General features: G+C 45.4%; 1 protein-coding gene across 5 annotated transcripts in view; it reads right to left on the reverse strand.

The window, feature by feature from the left end:
- TACC1 (transforming acidic coiled-coil containing protein 1) overlaps positions 1-20961 on the reverse strand; it is a 503193-nt gene that overhangs the window by 359836 nt on the left and 122396 nt on the right. The window contains exon 1 of one of the 5 annotated variants that reach the window (XM_069214004.1): positions 4674-4920. The exons of 2 other annotated variants lie outside the window; for them this stretch is intronic. In XM_069214004.1, coding sequence (XP_069070105.1) covers positions 4674-4762 — 89 coding nt within the window. In that variant the 5' untranslated portion in view covers positions 4763-4920. Of the gene's footprint in view, positions 1-3480; positions 3564-4673; positions 4921-20961 lie in introns of those variants that run through there. 2 more of the 5 variants (XM_069214001.1, XM_069214011.1) reach the window with 2 other exon arrangements.

The raw sequence follows: 20961 nt of genomic DNA on the forward strand, positions 1-20961 counted from the left end.
CCATACACATTTATAAATTTTGACACGTATGTGAGCAAGTTCAAAGATAAAGGGTATGACTTGCAACCGGCGGATATCAGTCCAGGAGGATACAATAGTGATCCGATACCATTAAAGGGGATGAGGTCCATGCAGATAACCTTCAAGGGAAGAACGACTAGGGCCAAAGTGTACTTCACCAGCAAGGGCTCAAACATTTTAGGATGGGAACATCAGCGAGATCTAGGGATTCGTTTAGACCCTAACAGAAAAGATCCAGTATGGTTAGTAAGGAATGCAGAGAATAGTCATCCTGTATGTGATGAATTCTCTAACCTTTTTGAAGATAAATTGGGCAAGTTGATAAATTATCAACACAAAATCATACTCAAAGATGGTGCAGTTCCTGTTGTGCATAGGGCTAGACCAGTACCCCTAATGATGAGAGAGCCTTTAAAACAAGAATTAAATCGGTTAGAACAGCTAGGAATCATTGAACCGATTGACAGTGCGTTATGGGTTGCCCCAATAGTGATCACCAAGAAGTCAAGTGGTCAAGGCTTGCGTGTGTGTATCGATCTCAGGGACCTAAATGCAAACATTTGGGTAGAGAGGTTCCCGCTACCTAAAATAAATGAGATGTTAAGCACAATGGGTCCAGCAAAAATTTTTTAGTGTGCTAGATCTTTCGTCGGCGTACCATCAAGTGGAGCTTCATCCATCATCACGTTCCCTCACTTCCTTTATCACCCCGTTCGGAGCCTACCGATACCGCAGGATGCCCTTTGGGTTGGCTTCGGCGGCAGCAGTATTTCAACGCATTATGCAAAGTATACTGAGAGATATGGATCATGTGTTATGTTTCCAAGATGATGTGTTAATTTATGGGAATTGCAAGTCTGAGCATGACAGCACACTAAGAAGTGTTCTGCAAGCCTTAGATAAGGCGGGCATGACAATTAAGAAGGACAAATGTCGCTTTGGGTTGTCATCGGTAGAATACCTGGGACATATTATATCAGAGGAGGGTATCAAGCCTAAAAACAGTTTAGTAAGAGCAATAAAGGAAGCCTTAGCCCCCTCTAACAAACAGGAACTCAGATCCTTTTTAGGCCTTGCAGAGTACATGGCGAAGTTTGTAAGAAATTTTGCAATGATTACCACCCCTTTGAGATCTCTTTTGAGGAAAAACATTCAATTTGATTGGAGTCAGGAATGTCAACAAGCATTCGAAGGAATAAAAGAGGCCATAATTAATTCCCCTCATCTGGGCAAATTTGATCCTAAACTAAAGACTTATGTATCAACAGATGCCAGTGGGCAAGGGTTAGGAGCCATGATTTGTCAGAAGGCCAATGGCCAAGAGAGGGTTGTGGCATTTGCATCAAAAGCGCTAAATGATGCAGAAAAAAAGTACTCAACAATTGAGAGGGAAACATTAGCTTGTTTCTGGGCAATCACACATTTTAAATTCTTTTTATGGGGTTTACCATTTGTAATCAAAACTGACCACAAACCCCTAATTAATGTATTCACCACTCAAGGCAGGGAGAGGGCTACTCCACGTATAGCAAAATGGCTTTTAGGCCTGGAAGGATACAATTTTAGTGTGGAATACGTACCAGGAGATAAAAACAATGTAGCTGATTTTTTGTCCAGATCCACGGGAGATAATGAAATAGAGGAGCTGGTAGAGGATCAGGAAGAGATTGAATCCATATGGTGGGTTGATTTAACTTGTCTCTCTAAGAAGGAATGGATTGAAGAAACTGGAAAGGATCAAATTTTGCCATTGTTAAAAAGGAAAATTATAAATGGTTGGCCGGATAGGGCCAAGGATGTGGAGGAACCTTTAAAAGATTACTGGAATGTCAGATTTGAAATTCATTTATCTAATGATTTGATAATGAGAGGTGAAAGAATAATACCTCCCAGTGCATTGAGGTCCAAGCTAGTTGAATTGGCACACGAGGGGCATTTGGGGCATAGCCTCACAAAGAATAAATTACGGGCACTATACTGGTTCCCCCAGATGGATAATGAAGTTGAAAGAGTGGTTAGAGACTGCTGGTCTTGTGCGACAAGTGACAAAACCCATGTGACACGCAGAGCTCCACTGTCCCCGGTAGAAGTTCCTTTGAAACCATGGGATAAACTGGGTCTGGACATTTTGGGTCCTATGAATCAGTTGGGAAACAAGGGGCACTATGTGTTTGTATTAGTGGACTACCACTCACACTGGACTATGTACAAAATAGTGAACCAGATAACCACAAGTGAAACTATCAATTTCCTGACAGAAGCCTTCATGAGAGAGGGAATTCCAAGCACTTTGGTGACGGACAATGGAGTTCAGTTCACGTCAGACAACATGAAGGAGTTCCTTAAGGCTTGGGGGGTGCAACATTTCAGAACGGCGTTATACAATCCAAAAGCTAACGGGTTAGTAGAAAGAATGAATAGAGTAATTAAGGAGTGTGCTCAAAGAGCCAAAAGGTCAGGCGTTCCTGGGGATCGGGCAATAAACGAGATGCTCTGGTCATACCATAACACGCCAAATTTGGTAACGGGTCTTACACCATTCCAATTGTTGAAAGGCAGGCAACCAGGTACCAAATTGAATCCCAATTGGCTAAAGGGAGGAGAACAAGTACAGGAACGAAGGAATGTATCAGTAGAGAGTTTCAAACGTAAACAGAATAAGTATGTGGAATGGTACAACAGGAAATTTGGAACCAAGAACAAACAATGGCGTGTGGGTCAATGGGTGAGAATACGACTCCCTAGACATAGCCCCAGTGATGTAAGCAAATTCTCTGATCCCATTAAAATAAAGGAAGTGTATCGGAATGTTGTTAAATTACAGAATGGCAAGATATGGAGCATGGATCGAGTTGTGCCTTGCTATGAAGGAGAGAACAGGTCTATAAACGGGTCTGGGACATTGGGAGAAGATGAGCAAGTTCCAACAACATCAGACAGGAGATCAAGTGCACGTGACCGCAGTGTTCCAAATTGGCAGAAGGACTATGTTTTCTTTCCGTAAGGGAAGGAGATAAGTGTTATAAGCAGTGATTTATCAAAGACACGATCTGATAATGGAAAATTTACATATATATATATTACCAAACGTTAATTAATGTAGTGACGTATTTACCCATTTTTGGTTGTGTTAATTATAAGCCACCAGCAGTCATATGGAACATTCCACTCTCCCTAGAATGTTGAAACGCTTGGAATCACCGGGAGTTTGCAATAGAATGTTGGCAGTGGGTGATGTCAGTGGATTGTGAGGAGTTGGACGAATAAACATCTTTATGGCTGTACTCTCGAGTTGTCTGTAGTTACTACAGATATGCAAGTGCCACTGAAATGCATCGCATAGTAATCGTGTGACCCTGAAGCAGCCGATACGCTCAGACGACGCGTGAACCAGAGGGCAGAGGGAGGGCAGACGGGGCAACAGAACAGCAAGACGTTATAATCCAATCTAGTGCTCACCTGATATCACACCCTCACCTACGCTCCTGCTCCAACCCGTGCACTTCGACCTGTAAGGTTGTAATAGCAGTGCGTTTTCAGTGCAGCGGGGATCAGGTAATGACAGCAGCGCTCCTATGCCTGGCTCGGGTGAAGCCTCAGACCTAGGTGTTGCACTGGGTGATTACACGTTTACAGCACAACTGAAACCATGCGTGAGTTGCTCAGGGTGATGAGATTTACTTATAGACAAACAATGACGCGAATGGCAGAAAAAACAAGAAGAGCAGGTGAGAGTACCACCAGCCGACTCTGCTAAGCAACTTTAGTGGGCCATAAAACATGAAAATGCCAATTTACTAACATACAACATATTCTGTAGTAAAAAGTTACAACGTGATTTGCTTCCATTTTTGATATTTGAAATGCACCAATACCGCTGGTTGCCTTGATATATATCACGATAGCACCTATAAATCTTGTTTTATTCTCACAGTACTAATGGAATAGATATAGATGAAACAAGTGGTTTGGTGTCTGTGGAGCAAAAAATCTGACACTTCAAATAAAAACCACTACGTTCTCTAGGCAATATAAAGCGCTCTGAAGAAAATACCTTGCAGCGTGTAGACAGTCCCCTACAGAGTACCTGAAGCTTCTGCAAATAGCACAAAAAACGCCTGACCCTGAAAGAAAATCTCTGGCACTGTGCTGACGTTCCGTGGAACTGTATAGACAATCTGTCAGGCCACTACAGGCACCTTCAGGTCCTATAAGGCAATCTTCTGTATTATGTCAACATTTTATGACGCAGCATAGAGTAACTCTGGAACTACCCCTAGATAAATTCACACTGCCCCTTGTAGTGAACGGACACCGCCCCCTGTTGTGAAGGAGCATTATGCTCTGGACTGAATGGCCAGTATTTCCGCTAGTGAAATACAACTGCCTCGGCAGTGAATGGGCACTAGAGTATGCAGTGCATTTATAGAGCTCACATCAGTGCACGTGTACTGCCACCTGTAGTGATTTGGCATTGTTTCCTACAGCGAGTAGACACCCGACGGCCCTAGTGAACGTTGACTGCCGTGCGTGAGCTCTGCTACCTGCAGTGCATTGCTGGTAACGCTCCCTGAAGTGGACAGGCACTGCTCTCCGCGTTCTGCAATAAAAGGGCACTGCCATCCCGTGCTGAACCGTGGCTTGACACTTACACTTTCCCGCTGCCCTTCGTCACCGGCTGCTTGAGGGGGCTGCCACCTGCTCCTGGCTCTTTCTGCTTCTGGCTCTGGAAGCCTCCCATGCTGCGGGGCTGCTGGCTCTGCAGTGGTTGTCACAGGTCGAACTGTCGCTTCCTGTGCCCGGACGGCCTGTGCGCCTCCCGCTCCTGCGCCTGCACTGCTGCAGAGCAGCTGCATCATCTGCTCACGGGACACAACAGAGCCCCAGTGCGCTGCCAACTTCTCAGCCAATCACAGGAAGTCCCAGGGGCGTTCGAGCAGGGCGCGTGCACAGAGGACACAGCGTCCACTGGCCGCAGTAATGGGGAGACCCGTCCTAATTGCACTCCTGATAGTGAAGGAGCTAGAGGCACCAGAGCAATTCATAACAATCTAAGGGGATTTGGAAACACACTAGAGACCGGACAGCGGAAGGACAAGCCCCGGCGTGGTTACTTCCGGGATTGTTACGACACTATTAACGAAGATGGTCAGACTGTATGCTTGTCGTGACTTCAAAAATCTGTTTGCACATCTCACTCGCATACCAAGTTCTCTTGCTGCTCCTGAGGCGCATCCGTTTTTAGAGGGTGCAATTAGATAATTCTTCCTCAGAGCCTGTAGTATAATGTAATCAGAATTGTAATTAAATATAAGACATCCTTACCAGTGATACTAGCAGCTAACACACCTTAGTCCTGTCCTTTCATATGAATTTTTGGCAGTCCAGGAATTATATGGCCAAACATCCGCTTCCCAAGTGAGCATACACAGTCATCAGTGTATCAAATTAATTTCTTGGGATGTTAGCTTAAGGGAGAGTTGATTCTGTCAGGGATCCCTTTCAGAAGAGCTTCACTTCACTTTCGTGACAAGCTTCACTTGACTTTTGTGACGAAGAAATCATAACGCTAAATGCCTACGATTTTGTATATAACTTACACCTATGACTGAAATTTGAAAATCAGTAGTACAAAGGCAGCAGATAGGGGAGCCACAGCAAAACGGCACAGAGGTCATGGGTAGGGGAAACAAAACGGAGGACGCGGATGGGAGGAAATAACACAAAGGACAAAGGTGGGGTATGCAGCTGAGAGGTGAAGGAATAGAACAAACAAATAGGGACGGGTAGGCAGGAAAAGTAACCGGTGAGGGAGAGCAAATTAAACAGGATTGGGAGAAGCAAATAGGCAAGAAAGCAACATGTTGGGGTGGGGGGAGGGGGGTGCATGCGGGTGAGTGCACCATGGAGGGGGCTGAGTAGAAGCACGTGAGAAAGAAATGAACAAGGAGTGCGCCCGGGGAGAGAGATACAACAGGGTGACAGCTGAAAAACGCATGTACCCTTATGGAGTGCTTGACCAAAAAGAAAAGAGCAGTGCCTGGAAAGAAAGTATTGGAAGGACATAATGCATCCATGCTTTAGGAGCGGGAAAAACACATGGAAAGCAAGGCCCACACATTCTAACAAATAAAAAGCAAGCAAATGAGTTACAGTAAAACCAATTTATGGTAAGCAAAGGATCAGCTCTAAACCTATTATAAGCTGACAATAGGCCTTTTTTTCAACAGACCGGTTGTGCTGTCTAGGAGGTGATGTAGGAGACTGGCCTGTTTTTTAGTGGGTATATACAGTACTTACCCCTTATACCAGGTCCAGTTATCCCTTATTAGTGAAATGTAGGCAGTGTTCTAGCAGCTTAGGCTGTCTAGAGGTAGCTGTAGCAGAGCAGCTTAGTCTGACCTAGGAGACATGCAAAGCTCCTTCAATAGCACCATAGTTACACAGTACTTATACACAATAAAAGACAATACTCAGTGTTACCAAAAATAAAGGTACTTTAGTTTAGTGACACAAGGCCAAAAATATCTTAGAGGTGATACTCCTTCTGGAGGTAAGTGTTATACACAATATATACACTAGCAATCAAAATCAGATAAGTAAACAGTCATAGAATAGTGCAAACAGTAGAAAATAAAATAGATTGCAATGGGCATAGGGGCAACACAAACTATATAATAAAATAGTGGCATGCAAATCACGAATTCCCCCCTGGCCAAGTGTAGCGTGTGGAGGGGCACTAGTAGTGTAAAAACACCAAAGGTAAGTAAAGTACCCCACCCCAGAGCCCAGGAAAGCAGGAGTAATGTACAGCAAGGTTCCTCAGGACACACTACAAGTCGTGATAAGAGATTTTGCATGAACCAAGCAAGGCTGCAAGCAACAAACCATGGATTCCTGGACCTGAAGACCCATGGAGAGAGGAGACCAAGTCCAGAAGTCGAAGAGTCCAGGAAGGACAAGAGCCCCTACCAACTTTCTAGATGGTGCAAAAGTGGATTCTCCAGTAAGAAGAGGAGCTTGGTGCAGGTGATGTCCCATGTCCAGTTGATGGATGCAGGCTGTTTGCATTGCTGGATTCTGCCAAAAAGCCTTGGTTCAAGCAAGTACACAGTTTTCATCAAAATGGAGCTGCCTGGAGCCAGGAGGGACCCCGGGGTCTCAACTCAGACTGAGGAGACAGAGGGGGCTCTCAGCACTTCAGAGAGCCCACAGAAGACCAGGCAGCACCCACAGGAGCCCAGAACACGGGGACAAAGAAGATGCAAAGTGCAGTTGTCGCAGCACTACAAAGGAAGGTCCCACGCTGCCGAAGAACGACTCAACGAGTTGTGCGTCGCAGGATGAAGTGCTGGGGACCTGGGCTACACTGTGCACGAAGGATTTTTGGGAGGAAGTGCACAGAAGCCCAAGGAGCTGGAAAAGACACAGTGCTCTGGAGTACTGTCGCAGCACGGGGGAAGCAAGCTCTTACCTCCACCAAATTTGGACAGCTGGACCTTAGGACAGTCTGGGTCACGTCGATCCACCACCTGTGTTCCAGGGAGCATGCTTATAGTCAGGGGAAGAGTTCCACAGTACCGGTCATCGTAGCAGAAGGGTGCCTGCAGAAGCAAGAAGTGACTCAGTCACTCCATAGGCGATTCCTTCGGTTCTTCTGGTGCAGGGTGAAGACGGGCAGTCCTCAGAGTGTGCACACCTTGGAAACTTTTGCAAATGTTGGCCAGAGCTAAAGTTGCAGGTCACAGGAGTCTTCCTGGATACTTTGTTGCAGTTACAGAGGTTCCTGGAGCAGTCTGTGATCGATCCGACGGTCAGAAGCTGATGCAGAGGATTCCTGGAGGAGTCTTGCAAGCTGAATCTGAGGAAACACCCAAAAGAAAGACCCTAAATAGCCCTGAGAGGGGGATTGGCTACCTAGGTATGCACCTATCAGGAGGGGTCTCTGACGTCACCTGTTGGCACTGGCCACTCAGGTCTCCAGAGTGCTCCCACATCTTGAAATCCAAGATGGCTAACGCCAGGGACACACTGGAGGAGCTCTGGGCACCACCCTTGGGGTGGTGATGGACATGGGAGTGGTCACTCCTCTTTCCTTTGTCCAGTTTCGTGCCACAGCAGAGACTGGGGGTCTCTGAACCAGTGTAGACTGGCTTATGCAAGGAGGGCACCATCTGTGCCCTTCAAAGCATCTCCAGAGGCTCTGGGAGGCTACCCCTCCCAAGCTTGTAACACCTATTTCCAAAGGGAGAGGGTGTAACACCCTCCTCTTAAAGGAAATTCATTGTTCTCCCTTCATGGGATTGAGCTGCTCTGTCCCCAGGAGGGCAGAATCCGGTCTGTGAGGTGACAGCAGCTGGGGCTACAGTGGAAACCTCAGAGAGCTGGTTTGGCAGTACTCGGGGCCCACAGTGGAGCCCTCAGGGTGCATGGGATTTGCCCCCCAATACCAGAATTGGATTCAGGGGACAATTTCATGATCTTAGACACCTCACATGGCCATATTTGGAGTTTCCATTGTGAAGCTACATATGAATTGACATATATGTAGTGCACATGTGTAATGGTATCCCCGCACTCACGAAATTCCGTGGAATTGGCCCTGGGCGACGAGGGGGCACCTATGCTAGTGTAAGGGTGCACTCACACATAGTAACTTTGCACCTAACCTTCAGTAAATGAAGGTTAGACATATAGGTGACTTATAAGGTACTTAAGTGCAGTGAAAATGGCTGTGAATTAGTGTGTGCACTATTTCACTCAGGCTGCAGTGGCAGTCATGAAGAAAGGTTTGTCTGAGCCCCTCATGGTTGGCAAAAGAAATACTGCAGCCCATAAGGATCTCCTGGAACCCCAATGCCCTGGTGACCTAGGTACCATATACTACGGACTTATAAGGGGGGTCCAGGGTGCCAATCAGAATTGGAATATAGTCACTAAACTATAGTGACACATTTGGTAAGTAGAGAGAGAATTAACACTGGAGTTCTGGTTAGCAGAATTTCAGTGACACAGTTGAGCATACTGACAACACAAACACAGGTCACAAACTATGAGCACTGGGGTCCTGGCTAGCAGGATCCCAGTGAGACAGTAAAAACACACTGACAAACACTCACAAACTGGCCAAAAAGGGGGGTAACCATGCTAGAAAGAGGCTACTTTCTCACATAGCCATCCCTGCCAGACAAAGGGCAATAAAGCTTACTTTGGCCAGTCGAGACTTTATTGTCTAAGTGGTGATAAGTGGAGAGTACATCTGCAATAGAGTGGGTTCTCCCTTTATCATCCACTGTATGGTTACTTCTCTGTGGGATGTAAACCATCCTGTTTGGTTAGGAGATTTTTACCTAGAAAACAGTGCAAGTGTAAATTCTCAATCTCTATTTGTAAGTTTTAAAGTTAGGCAGTGGGATGAATCCACTGGGCCTATGTTAAGACAGGGTTTCTGTCCTAAGAAAGAGAATGCCACACAGGGATGCTGTCTCAATAAAGCCATAGCTGGGCAAAAAGTTTGCCCATATGGCTGAAAGAGAGAACAGGGTTACTGTTTCTCGTGGGTTGGAACAGGGCAGGGCTGGTATCTTATAAGCTCCACACTAGGACAGGGCTGCTGTCCCAAGGGTTCAGAGGTAGTGCAGGGCTGCTGCACTAAAGTTTCTCTGGGAGGTCTGGAGGGTTGCTCCACATTTTCTAAAAGAGTGCAATTTTGCACATTTGATTAAATGGTTCCACAGAGAGGTACTTTTACCCCTGGGAGTCCAGCTGTGGTAGCTGTGGGCTCCTTTGGTTCAGGTTCCACTCCAGGAGAGGTTTCTACCACCACAGGAATGGTATCCTTAGTGATAGGGTGAGAAAGAGATACTTTGATACCCTTTTTACCTGTTGGCAGAGAGGGATCCTGAGATTTCAGGCCTTTTTCTCTCCTTTGCTTTCTCGTTTCACCTGAAGAGAGCAAGCAATTCCTCAGGGATACCCAGCATAGATGCATGGGTCCTAAACTCTACCTCAGCCCAACCTGAGGCGTCTAGGTCATTACCTAAGAGACAGTCTACAGGTAAGCTAGGTCAGTGGTTCCCAACCGTTTCCCATCTGCAGACCCCCACTTTATCATGACTGGAACACAGGGACCCTCATTGAATCATTATTGGAATCCAGGGACCCCCTACTGAGTCATTGCTGAAAGCTGGAGACCTAATCTGTTAATATTATTTGATTTTCTAAGCAGTCGCGGACCCCCTGAGGAGGCTCTGCGGACCCCCAGGGGTCCACGGACCACAGGTTGGGAACCACTGAGCTAGGTGATACCATCACCTGCTTTGGGCCAGTAACTCTACCCCAACTAAGTTGCAATATAGCTAAGGAGAGAGACTGAGCGGTGTTTGTTGAAATCAGTAACCTGGTACCTCTGTCCAAGGAGGTGTTGTGCAGGTGACACCAAGTTTTCAGTCACCAAAGTAATACTAGCACCTGTGTCCCTGTAGGTTTGGGCCTCAACACCATTTATTAAAATTGGCTGCTTGTATTTGTCCATGTTAAGGGGACAAGCAGCCAATGTGGCAAGGACAATTGCACCAGGTGTGACAAACTGTCTTGGGGGTGTCTACCCAGTTTCTAATATGGACCTAAAAGGGAACCCAACTACACCCTTTGTTTGACTATTGCCAGTAGTCCCACCTCTATTACCACTACTGCTAGGGGCACTAGAGCTTGGTATATTAGTGGTGGTAGGGTCTTTACCTGGGCAGCCCCTGGCCTATGGCCTTTCATTTGCACACATAGCACCAGGGCTTATTATTGTGTGCAGAATGAGAAGAAGAGGAAGATGTTTTATTCCCACCCCAGAGGAGTGTTTTGGACCTGAATAAGGCTCTTAGTTTTATCCCCATGCTTATCGTGAACGTTTTCACCATCTTTCTTCTTTTCTTTGTAATCCCCATATCAGCTTTTCTGCTCACCCTTGTTCTGACCCATTTGTCTGCCTTCTTTCCCAGTTCTTGGGGAAAGGTCAGATTTGAGTCCAACAGGTCATACACACAACTATTCGATATATGCTCTCTCAAAATCAGATTATACAGGTGCTGGTAATCATAGTTTACTGCAATTTAACCAACCCTCTAAAGCTTTCACAGAACAGTCCAGAAAAGTCAACTCAACCGTGTGAAGATTCTTTCTTGATTTCCCTAAACTTGATCCTGTATTGCTCTGTGGGTAAGCCAAAACCATCAATGAGTGCATTCTTTAAAATGTTGTAGTTGTCTGCATCCTACTCCCTAACAGTGAAGAGTCTGTCCCTCCCTTTTTCAGAGAAGGACAACCAAAGTATAGCAGCCACCGATTTTGAGGGACACTTTGAACTTTAGAGGCCCTCTCAAGTGCAGCAAACCACTTTTGAATATCATCCCCCGCCTTGTATGGGGGAACAATTTTGTGTGAGTTTCTGGAGCTAATGTTCTCCTCCCTGACCTCATGAGCCATGAAACCTTCAGTGCTGCTGCCACCATGGGGAACTAACCCCAACCCCTGCCTTTCTCTTTGTACAGCTAAGGCTTCCCTATCTAGGGCCAGCTGTTGCTGCTTCAGCCTCAGTCTAACCTCCTCCAATCTCAGCTTTCTGAGTTCCCTATCTACGGGGTTATCCTCAGGGTGGAAGATGTGAGACCCTTCAGAGACTGAGGTGATGTGAAAATGGGCGGCAGTAGATCTCTCCCTAACTGGTGTAACCATAGTGACCTGGCCTCTAGGTGTAAAGGGTACCCTACTTGTGTGAGACCCCTTTTCACTATCAGCTACACTATGGCCCTCATTACGACTTCGGTGGTCTTGAAAATAGACCGCCGAAGCTGCGGGCACCACAATACCGCCAGTGTTGGCTGTATGTGTGGCACCCTATTTTGACATTTCGCAGGCCAGCGGACGGAAACAGCGTTTCCGTCTGCTGGCCCAGCAGAAAAGTCACATCATCATTGAAGCTGGCTCATAATAGAGCCAGCAGCAATGTTGTTGTGCAGCGGGTGCAGCAGCACCCGTTGCGCATTTCACTGCCCGAAATTCGAGCAGTGACATGTAAGATGGGGCTGTGCCTGGGGGCCCCTGCACTGCCCATGCCAAGTGGATGGGCAATACATGGGCCCCCAGGGGCACCACAAGTCTCCCTTACTGCCAGCCTTTCCATGGCAGTGTATACCGCCATGGAAAGGCTGGTGGTTGGGGACTCATAATCCCCAGAGCAGCGCTGCCCTGGGATGACCACCTGGCGGAAGCCTGGCGGTTTAGTGGAGGGGCCGGCACTATGGCCGTGGCTAATGCGCCATGGTCATAATACACTGGCGGAACACCACCAACCTGTTGGCGGTGTTATCACCAGTGTTATTCCGTCCGGCAGGGTCGTAATGACTCCCTATGTGTTTTGTCAAGGGAAAGATCTGTGAAAGGACCCTCCCTTGGATCTTCAGGACCATCTCCTGAATCTACCTGGGTGGAATCTCCCTCTACCTCCCCTTCTTTTTGTACCTGACCATGAGGATGCTCCTCGTCATCTTGCAAGAGGAGATTTAAGAGAAATTCCTTGTTGGGGTTCTTGCCAATCCCTATGCTTCTTCCCAAGCAGAGACCCCTCAGACTTTTGAAATTCAGACTTTCATAAGTGGTTTTAACAAACCTGGGGGTAGCCTCTACAACAGACATAGCAAAAGAAAAGGTTGGGGAGCAGAGTAAAAAGTTAGTAAACTATTTCACCTAACCTTTAAGAGGAAAACAAAAACTTTTCAGAACTTTCTAAAACTTTTAGAAAGTTTGAAAGAACATTTTGAAAGTGAATAAATGACTGCTAGGTACAATTGTACATAGCTCTAAGTATTGGAGTACAAATTTCTTGTGAAAACCACCAGTAACAAAGTGGTAAAGCAATTGCAAGTGCTTATCCCACCGCTGCACCACCAACGTAGGAGACTGGCCTGGTTTGTAGTGGGTATATAAGGTACTTACACCTTACACCAGGTCCAGTTATCCCTTATTAGTGAAATGTAGGCAGTGTTCTGGCAGCATAGGCTGTCTAGAGGTAACTGTAGCAGAGCAGCTTAGGCTGAACTAGGAGACATGCAAAGCTCCTCCAATACCACTATAGTTACACAGTACTAATACACAATAAAAGACAATACTCAGGGTTACCAAAAATAAAGGTACTTTAGTTTAGTGACACAAGGCCAAAAATATCTTACAGGCGATACTCCATCTGGAGGTAAGTATTATACACAATATATACACTAGTAATCAAAATGAGGTAAGTAAACAGTCCTAGAATACTGCAATAGTACAGAAGAGCAGCAAAGAAGATGGCTGCGGGTTCCTGCTTGGTGCTGGTGATGTCCCACATCGAGTTGTTGGATGCAAGCTGTTTGCGTCGCTGGATTCAGCCAAAAAGCCTTGGTTCACGCATGTACGGGGTTTGCATAATAATGGAGCTGCCTGGACCCAGGAGGGACATGGGGGGTCTCAACTTGAACTGAGGAGACATAGGGGGCTCCCAGCACTTCAGAGAGCCCACAGACGACCAGGCAGCACCTATGGGAGTCCCAGAACACGGGGACAAAGAAGATGCAAATTGCGGTCATTGCAGCACTACAAAGGAAGGTCCCACGCCGCCAGAGAACAACTCAGCGAGGTGTGCATCGCAGGATGAAGTGATGGGGCCCTGGGCTACACTGTGCATAAAGGATTCTTGGAAGAAGTGCATAGAAGCCCAAGGAGCTGTTGAAGATCTGGTGCACAGGGGTGGTGTCGCAGCAAGGGGAGGCAAGCTCTTGCCTCCACCAAATTTGGACAGGTAGACCTTAGGACAGTCTGGGACACGTCGGTCTGCCACCTGTGTTCCATTGAGCATGCTCGTTGTCAGGAGAGGAGTCACAGAGTACCGGTTGTTATCGCAGAAGGGTGCCTGCAGAAGCAGCGAAGTGACTCAGTCACTCTATGGGAGATTCCTTAGGTTCTTCTAGTGCAGGGTGAAGACAGGCAGTCCTCAGAGCATGCACACCCTGGAAACTGTTGCAAATGCAGGCCGGAGCTGAAGTTGCAGGACACAGGAGTCGTCCTGGATACTTTATTGCAGTTACAGCAGTAACTGGAGCAGTCTGCGGTTGATCCGACAGTCTGAAGCTGAAGCAGAGGATGCAGAGGATTCCTGGAGCAGTCTTGCAAGCTAAATCTGAGGAAACACCCAAAGGAGAGACCCTAAATAGCCCTGAGAGTGAGATTGGCTACCTACCCAGGTATGCACCTATCAGGAGGGGTCTCTGATGTCACCTCCTGGCACTGGCCACTCAGAGGTCCCAAGATTGCTAACGCCAGGGACACACTGGAAGAGCTCTGGTGATGGACAGGGGAGTGGTCACTCCTTTCCTTTGTCCAGTTTCGTGCCAGAGCAGGGACTGGGGGTCCCTGAACCGATGTAGACTGGCTTATGCAAGGAGGGCACCATCTGTGCCCTTCAAAGCATTTCCAGAGGTTCTGGGAGGCCACCCGCCCAAGCCTGAAACACTTTTTTGCAAAGGGAGAGGGTGTAACACCCTCCTACCAAAGGAAATGCATTGTTCTGCCTTCCTGGGGTTGAGCTGCTCAGTCCACATGAGGGCAGAAACCTGTCTGTGAGGTGGCAGCAGCTGAGGCTGCAGTGCGAACCTCAGAGCTGGTTTGGCAATACTGGAGGTCCATGGTGGAGCCCCCAGGGTGCATGGGATTGTTCCCCCAATACCACATTTGGAATGGGGGAGAATTCCATGTTCTTAGACACCTCACATGGCCATATCCTGAGTTACCATTGTGAAGCTACATATATGTATTGACATACATGTAGTGCACATGTGTAATGGTATCCCTGCACTCACGAAGTCCGGGGAATTGGCCCTGGGCAACGTGGGGGCAGCTTTGCTAGTGCAAGGGTGCCCTCACACATTTGCACCTAGCCTTCAGTAAATGAAGGTTAGACATATAGGTGATTTATAAGTTACTTACATGCAGCGAAAATGGCTGTGAAATAGTGTGGGCACTATTTTACTCAGGCTGCAGTGGCAGTCCTGAAGAAAGGTTTGTCTGAGCTCCTTATGGGTGGCACAAGAAATGCTGCAGCCCATAAGGAATATGGAGTCACTTAACTATAGGTAAGTAGAGAGAGCATAAACACTAGAGTTCTGGGTAGCAGAACTTAAGTGACACAGTTAAGCATACTGACAACACACACATAGGCCACAATCTAGGAGCACGGGGGTCCTGGCTAGCAGGACCCAGTGAGACAGTAAAAACACACTGACAAACACTCACAAACAGGCTAAAAAGGACTATTTTCGGAGTGCAATTCAAGTTTAAGATAGATAATTTAATATGTGATCATTCAGTGTACTTTGAAATATGAAAATCAATGCAAGCAATCCATCAAAGGCCAAATGATACAACAAATAGCCATAAGCATGAGATGAGTGCTAAGTAGGGCCAGATGTTCAGCACATTTTAATGGTTACAAATGCTTCAGTTCGAAAGTTGCAGCAGTTTAAGTAGTTTTTCTTATGTACTAATCCTTTTTTGAGTCAAAGACGTTTTTCAGACTCCTAAATTGGGATTGTGAATGGATTCCAATTCTGTATCTGAAGAGGTGTGTTTTAGGCTTCCCTTCTAAATACAGAATTGTCTTATAATGTATCATTGTTTGGTCACTGAACTCCTTTCGCAAAAAAATTATATTTTATCAACACCACAAATGAGGTGGTAACCAATTCACAAAATGAAAGGGATCCTCTTGTAACCTATGCATTAAAGTTTGTTTAGGAGGAGGCAGTGCTCCAAGAGGCCATTACCACCTCTTAAACTTTAAAAACATGAAGCAGCCCTGTTAACTTTCCTATAAGGAAAACGGGATGCATTAAAAAAAAAAAAAAAAGTTTGCTTTATCTAAAAGCAATGACAGATATGGTGGTCTTCTGGCCAAGCAGGCCACTATCCCTGTGATGGCCTCCAATTGTAGAGGCACCTCTTCCACATTTTGTTGGTTTCTCCTCTTGGAAGGCGGTCCACAGTGACCAGGGGCCTCTCAGCACTGCAGGTCGCTGTAGTTTTATTTTGTTTGACTCTGCTTCACACCTACATCGTGGCTGGTTCAGCATTTTTTCCTTATTCATCCTTCCCTTTTCCAGCTAGTGCTTCAACTGTCAAAAACATGCTAGTGATTTAAATCTCCCACAACAATTTTTTGGCATCCCTTGTATGTATGTGCTAATTATGGTACGTGCTCTCAACTTATTCTCAGACTCATTTATATTCGGTATCCTGATGATGAGCCAGAACAATGCAAGACAGTACAACAAAATCATATATTGGAGTTTGAGACGTTGTTAGGACTGGAGCAAGAAAAACAGAGCACAAAGTAGTGCGTTTTACGGCATGAGTTGGGGATAGTTTAGCTACAAACCTGTATGTCCGGAAGGGGGAATAATTATATTTTGGATTTTTTTGTGGCAGAGCATTGGATTGGGACTCGCCTTCCCCAAGCAATCTTTGCAAATTGGTAGAAAAACAGTGAATTACTCACAAATAGTGAGCACTAAAAGCTCGCCAGACCTTTATGTGCTATAGGCAGTTAAGAAAATCCATCTGAATATACAAGGTCACCTTGACAATACAGCATGTTCTTAGCATGTTTGTTCATACATTTTTTCTATTCACTTCCTTCCAAGTACACTCCCAGTCATACCTGATGACTTAGGCTCTACATAAAAGGGGCAGGATGAACAAATGAAAATTCATACACACATCACAATTATATATCAGAGAGAATAGAACTAGATACATCTTACGTAATCAAGCAGCAATGCTGCCTTCCAATTAAACACATCGCAGGATAAACTGGTCCACTAATTGTACATGATCAGGGTTCATCAGGCGGGGTGGTACTATTAAAAAGCTTCACAAATATAAAGGATGTAATGTTTCACGTAAGTGATTATGGTTTAAGAAAAAAAAGGAAACATATATTTGATATAGATATACATAGTAAAACAATGCAGCTGTGTCTATACTTAGGTTAATAAAATAGCAGGAGCAGGACCAGAATCACTCCAGGATTCCCTATGTTATTCCTCATGTCAGGCTTCCCTGGCTACCTGATCCTGCTCCCTGTAGCTTCCTAAACTGGAAAAAGAATAGGAAAAGATGAATGGCATTCTCATGGGTGGACAAAACAAAGTCCATAGTTCTATATGGCCTGTGAGGATTTGGGTGTACTGTGTGATATGGCTGGGTAGTACTATCATGCAATACGCTCTCAGATACCATCTTGGGTCCAGTCAGGTGTGATTACTTAACCTTAAGCTGCACCCTGGGTTAGCAAGGCTGCGATCAGTAAGGCTTAGCAAAGGAACAATGTGTGAAGCATTTAACAGCACCAAACATCGACATAAGACAGTCCCATAACACAAAAGAAACAAACCAATTTTAAAAATAGAACGTATTTTAATTAATCTTTAGAGACCTTAATCATTAAAATCCACTGGTGGGTTCGGGGATAGAAGCAATAAACAACCTTTAAATCAACTGCAAACAAGCATTGGCCAACAAATAGTCTGAACACCTTTGAAAGTTTGAAACAGTTTGTTTGACAACTCCAGCCTGGGTTCGGCAACCAAGTGTGGCAAGACAGAGGCCTAGGAGGCCAGAAAGGACACTTTGGACAGATACCCGGTCATTAGCGCATTTTCAAAACAAGCTACAAACTTTACAGGATGCCCGCTATAGACCACAATGGAGTTGTTATGCAGCAGATGGATGCAAGCTTACAGATGTGCAAGGATGCTTCTGATGCTGTGCGGTTCACGGGGTGAAGTGCAGTTGAGTCCTCGGTCCACATCTGAGTGGGGGTGACTATGTTCATGGATCTCGGGGTCCCATAAAGTCCTCTTTGCAGGGTTCCAAGCATGAATGTCGATTCATCAAAATGCCTGCGCTAGCCAAAGTGATGTCACATGCCCTTTGACCCCCAGATGATGTGACAGGAAGTGGCATTACAAGCCTTTTAACCCCATGACATCACAGGAAGTGACATAATTTGACCGTTGACACCTCCCCCAGTGACATACACAGGAAGTGACATCACATGACATTTACGCTGGTGCCAGCACCAGAAGTGACATATCCTACCTTTAGTAAGTTATGTCACAAACAGCAGTTGGAAAATCTCTAGCAGATGCAATGAAGTACCCTGTACACAAACATATTTTTTTCAAATCCTATTGAAATGCTCCCATATACAGTATCAGCACCAAACCAGATCTTCAGATAATGGGCTGAAATAATGTAGCATCAGGTAAAAACCTTCCAAATGGTACACAACAATGGAAAATAGGACAGATCTCCCAATGTCAAATAAATGTGTTGTATAATGTGAAGGTCAGTGGGCATAGAATTCGCAGCACACATGTATTTTGGTGTTATCTGTTGTATAATGGGAAGATCAATTGGCACAGAATGCTCAGCACAAGTGCCTTTGCTATTTGTTATTAGAAACATTCAATGCCCCTTTCCCCACTGCCAGGATGAGCATGCCACTAGTGCACAGTGAGCCAGCTATCATGTATACCCTAATACATGACTTAATATGCAGCCTAAGTTGTTGTTGTATTTTTGTACAGTCCGCACTGAACTTTTTTATTTCCAGATGCTTTCAATGTAGTGATAAGGGAAAATGAGGCATATCAAAATAAGTTATTGGCTTAGGATCACACAGTTTAGTCAAGTGGAAGCCAGGATCGATTCCTGTTTTTCTACTGTTATGTTGTGTTATCAATCCACTAGGTGGGTATCTCTTTCTTTCTTCAGTTTTACATCAAGGTAATGATACGACTTTTCCCACATTAAATGTGTCATGAGTAATTAATGGTAAATCTCACATTAAAAATGCACGGTGATATTATAAGTGAAGCTGCACGTGGTGCAAATCACGCCATGCAGATGTTTCTTCACACACTCTACATGTTGTGAGGTGGCCTACACAGTGATAATTTAAAGTGCTGTAATCCAACCCATAGCCCACAGTTTTTGAACAGAGGGTGCTCTCTGTCCAATGATGAAAAACACTCTTGGGGGGGGGTGAAGCATCACTCCCTGTCTTTCATGGTTTAACATCTGTGCACTTCTGTCAATTGTGCGCACACTACCATGACCAGTGGTATAACAAAACTAGAGGTCCCCTCCTTTAAAATATGCTGAAGAGGCCCTTCACACTCACATCAGTATGGGCTTAGGGGGTCACCTTCAGTATGGGTAAGTCTGCCCGCCCCACACGCAGGGCAGGGGCTGCAAGGGCCTCTGTTACACCCCTTATTGTAATAAATGCGCCGGTGATTGTTTGTAAGAGGGATGGGTAAATTTATTTATTAGGAAGCTTAGTTCCATGCAAATTAGTTCTTCCAGGGGGCATGGTTTTCACAGGTAAACTTGACATTACATGAATGTTTGGTAGACCTTTTGGTGATGCCCAAAGTATAGGCACTACAATAGGGCACAAAATAGGTATGCGCCCAACTTAAGATTTTTTTTTGTTGGGACACTTTGAGGAACATGGGCCATATTCTTTTATTTTCCAACAAGGTTTTATACCTCAGCAAAATGAGAACGTTTATCCATTGTGATCTGAGATTCCACATTTCGGTTTTGGAGATTGTTGGACTGATATGGAAAGTTGTGCTGAGTTTGCTGAGTGGTCTTTAAACTGATTGGTTAACGGCTGAGCCCTTGTGGATTCATGTTTTGAAGTATTTTGGTACTAGTTTTAGATGGTGTAAAATCAAATGGCACAGGTTTGAGCTTCTTAAAACAAATCTTTTACATTTCTTTTAATACTCCTTCTAAGCTGATGACATTGCTCAGTGGTTAATCGACTGCCACAGACATGCATGGCTGTAGATATTATTATGCAACCTGCAAATTACAAATCTGAACGCCAGCTGGCTAAGTCTATGATCATTTTGAAGTTTGAGTTGTGATAATAACTCCTGCTAATTACATAGTTATTAACATGAATTCTTGTGGTTGGGATTGCTTACTGGGTTAATCCCCTGCTACAGAGTTGACTATTCATCTTATACATTACAAGTTTACATTCCAGTGTAATTAGTGCAGCCTATAACCACTATAAAAATACTTTTGAGTGGAAGTAAACTGCCTGCTACCTAGTGCTTTTTATCAACATTCTTGTGACAAAAACTGATCTGTCACTACATAGGCCTCCTTTACAATATTTAAAGACCGCTGGTTGGGAAACCTTCCAAAAAGGTGCACACAATTCATTCACCCGGTTGAGTGGCAGTTTTAACTCCAATGTATGAATAGCTTCGGTTACAGTGTATTTTAAATGTAACTGCGCATTAAGCCCCACTGCTTCAACTTCACAGCCTACTTGTTCTTTAAAACGTAGCTCCAATGCTGGGCAGCTCAGACAGCCATGGCAGCGTATAAAGAGAACCAGCCACTGCAGTTTCAAATCAAAGGCTGGCAATGTCTCCTGTCCATGATCATACAGTGCAAGGCGGACTACTATTGCTTATGGATGCAGCTCAATGTGCCCACGCACACATGTACTCACTCCAAATCGCTGCACGGCCTCTCCCCTCTACAAATGTTTTTACATGAAGACTCGATAGATCAGCTAAGCTGACCCTCAACAAGCACGATGAAACCGAAGGCTGTGCTAAGAAAGGTGATTACATGTCAGTCAGGGGCTGCAAGCAAATTAACAGGGGTCAAAACCGTTTGCCTCAGGTCGCTGTTATGACCCCCTGGTGACTCCCAATTGACATCCATGGTTCCAAGGGCTTCCAATGCAGACCTTGCACCATTGTAGCACAGTGGTCATGGTGAAAATCCTTTGTGGACGCTGGTGTCCCTCTTGTGAACTAATCC

This window comes from Pleurodeles waltl, chromosome 11 (genome assembly GCF_031143425.1).
Source record: "Pleurodeles waltl isolate 20211129_DDA chromosome 11, aPleWal1.hap1.20221129, whole genome shotgun sequence".
NCBI classification, from domain to species: Eukaryota; Metazoa; Chordata; class Amphibia; order Caudata; family Salamandridae; genus Pleurodeles; species Pleurodeles waltl.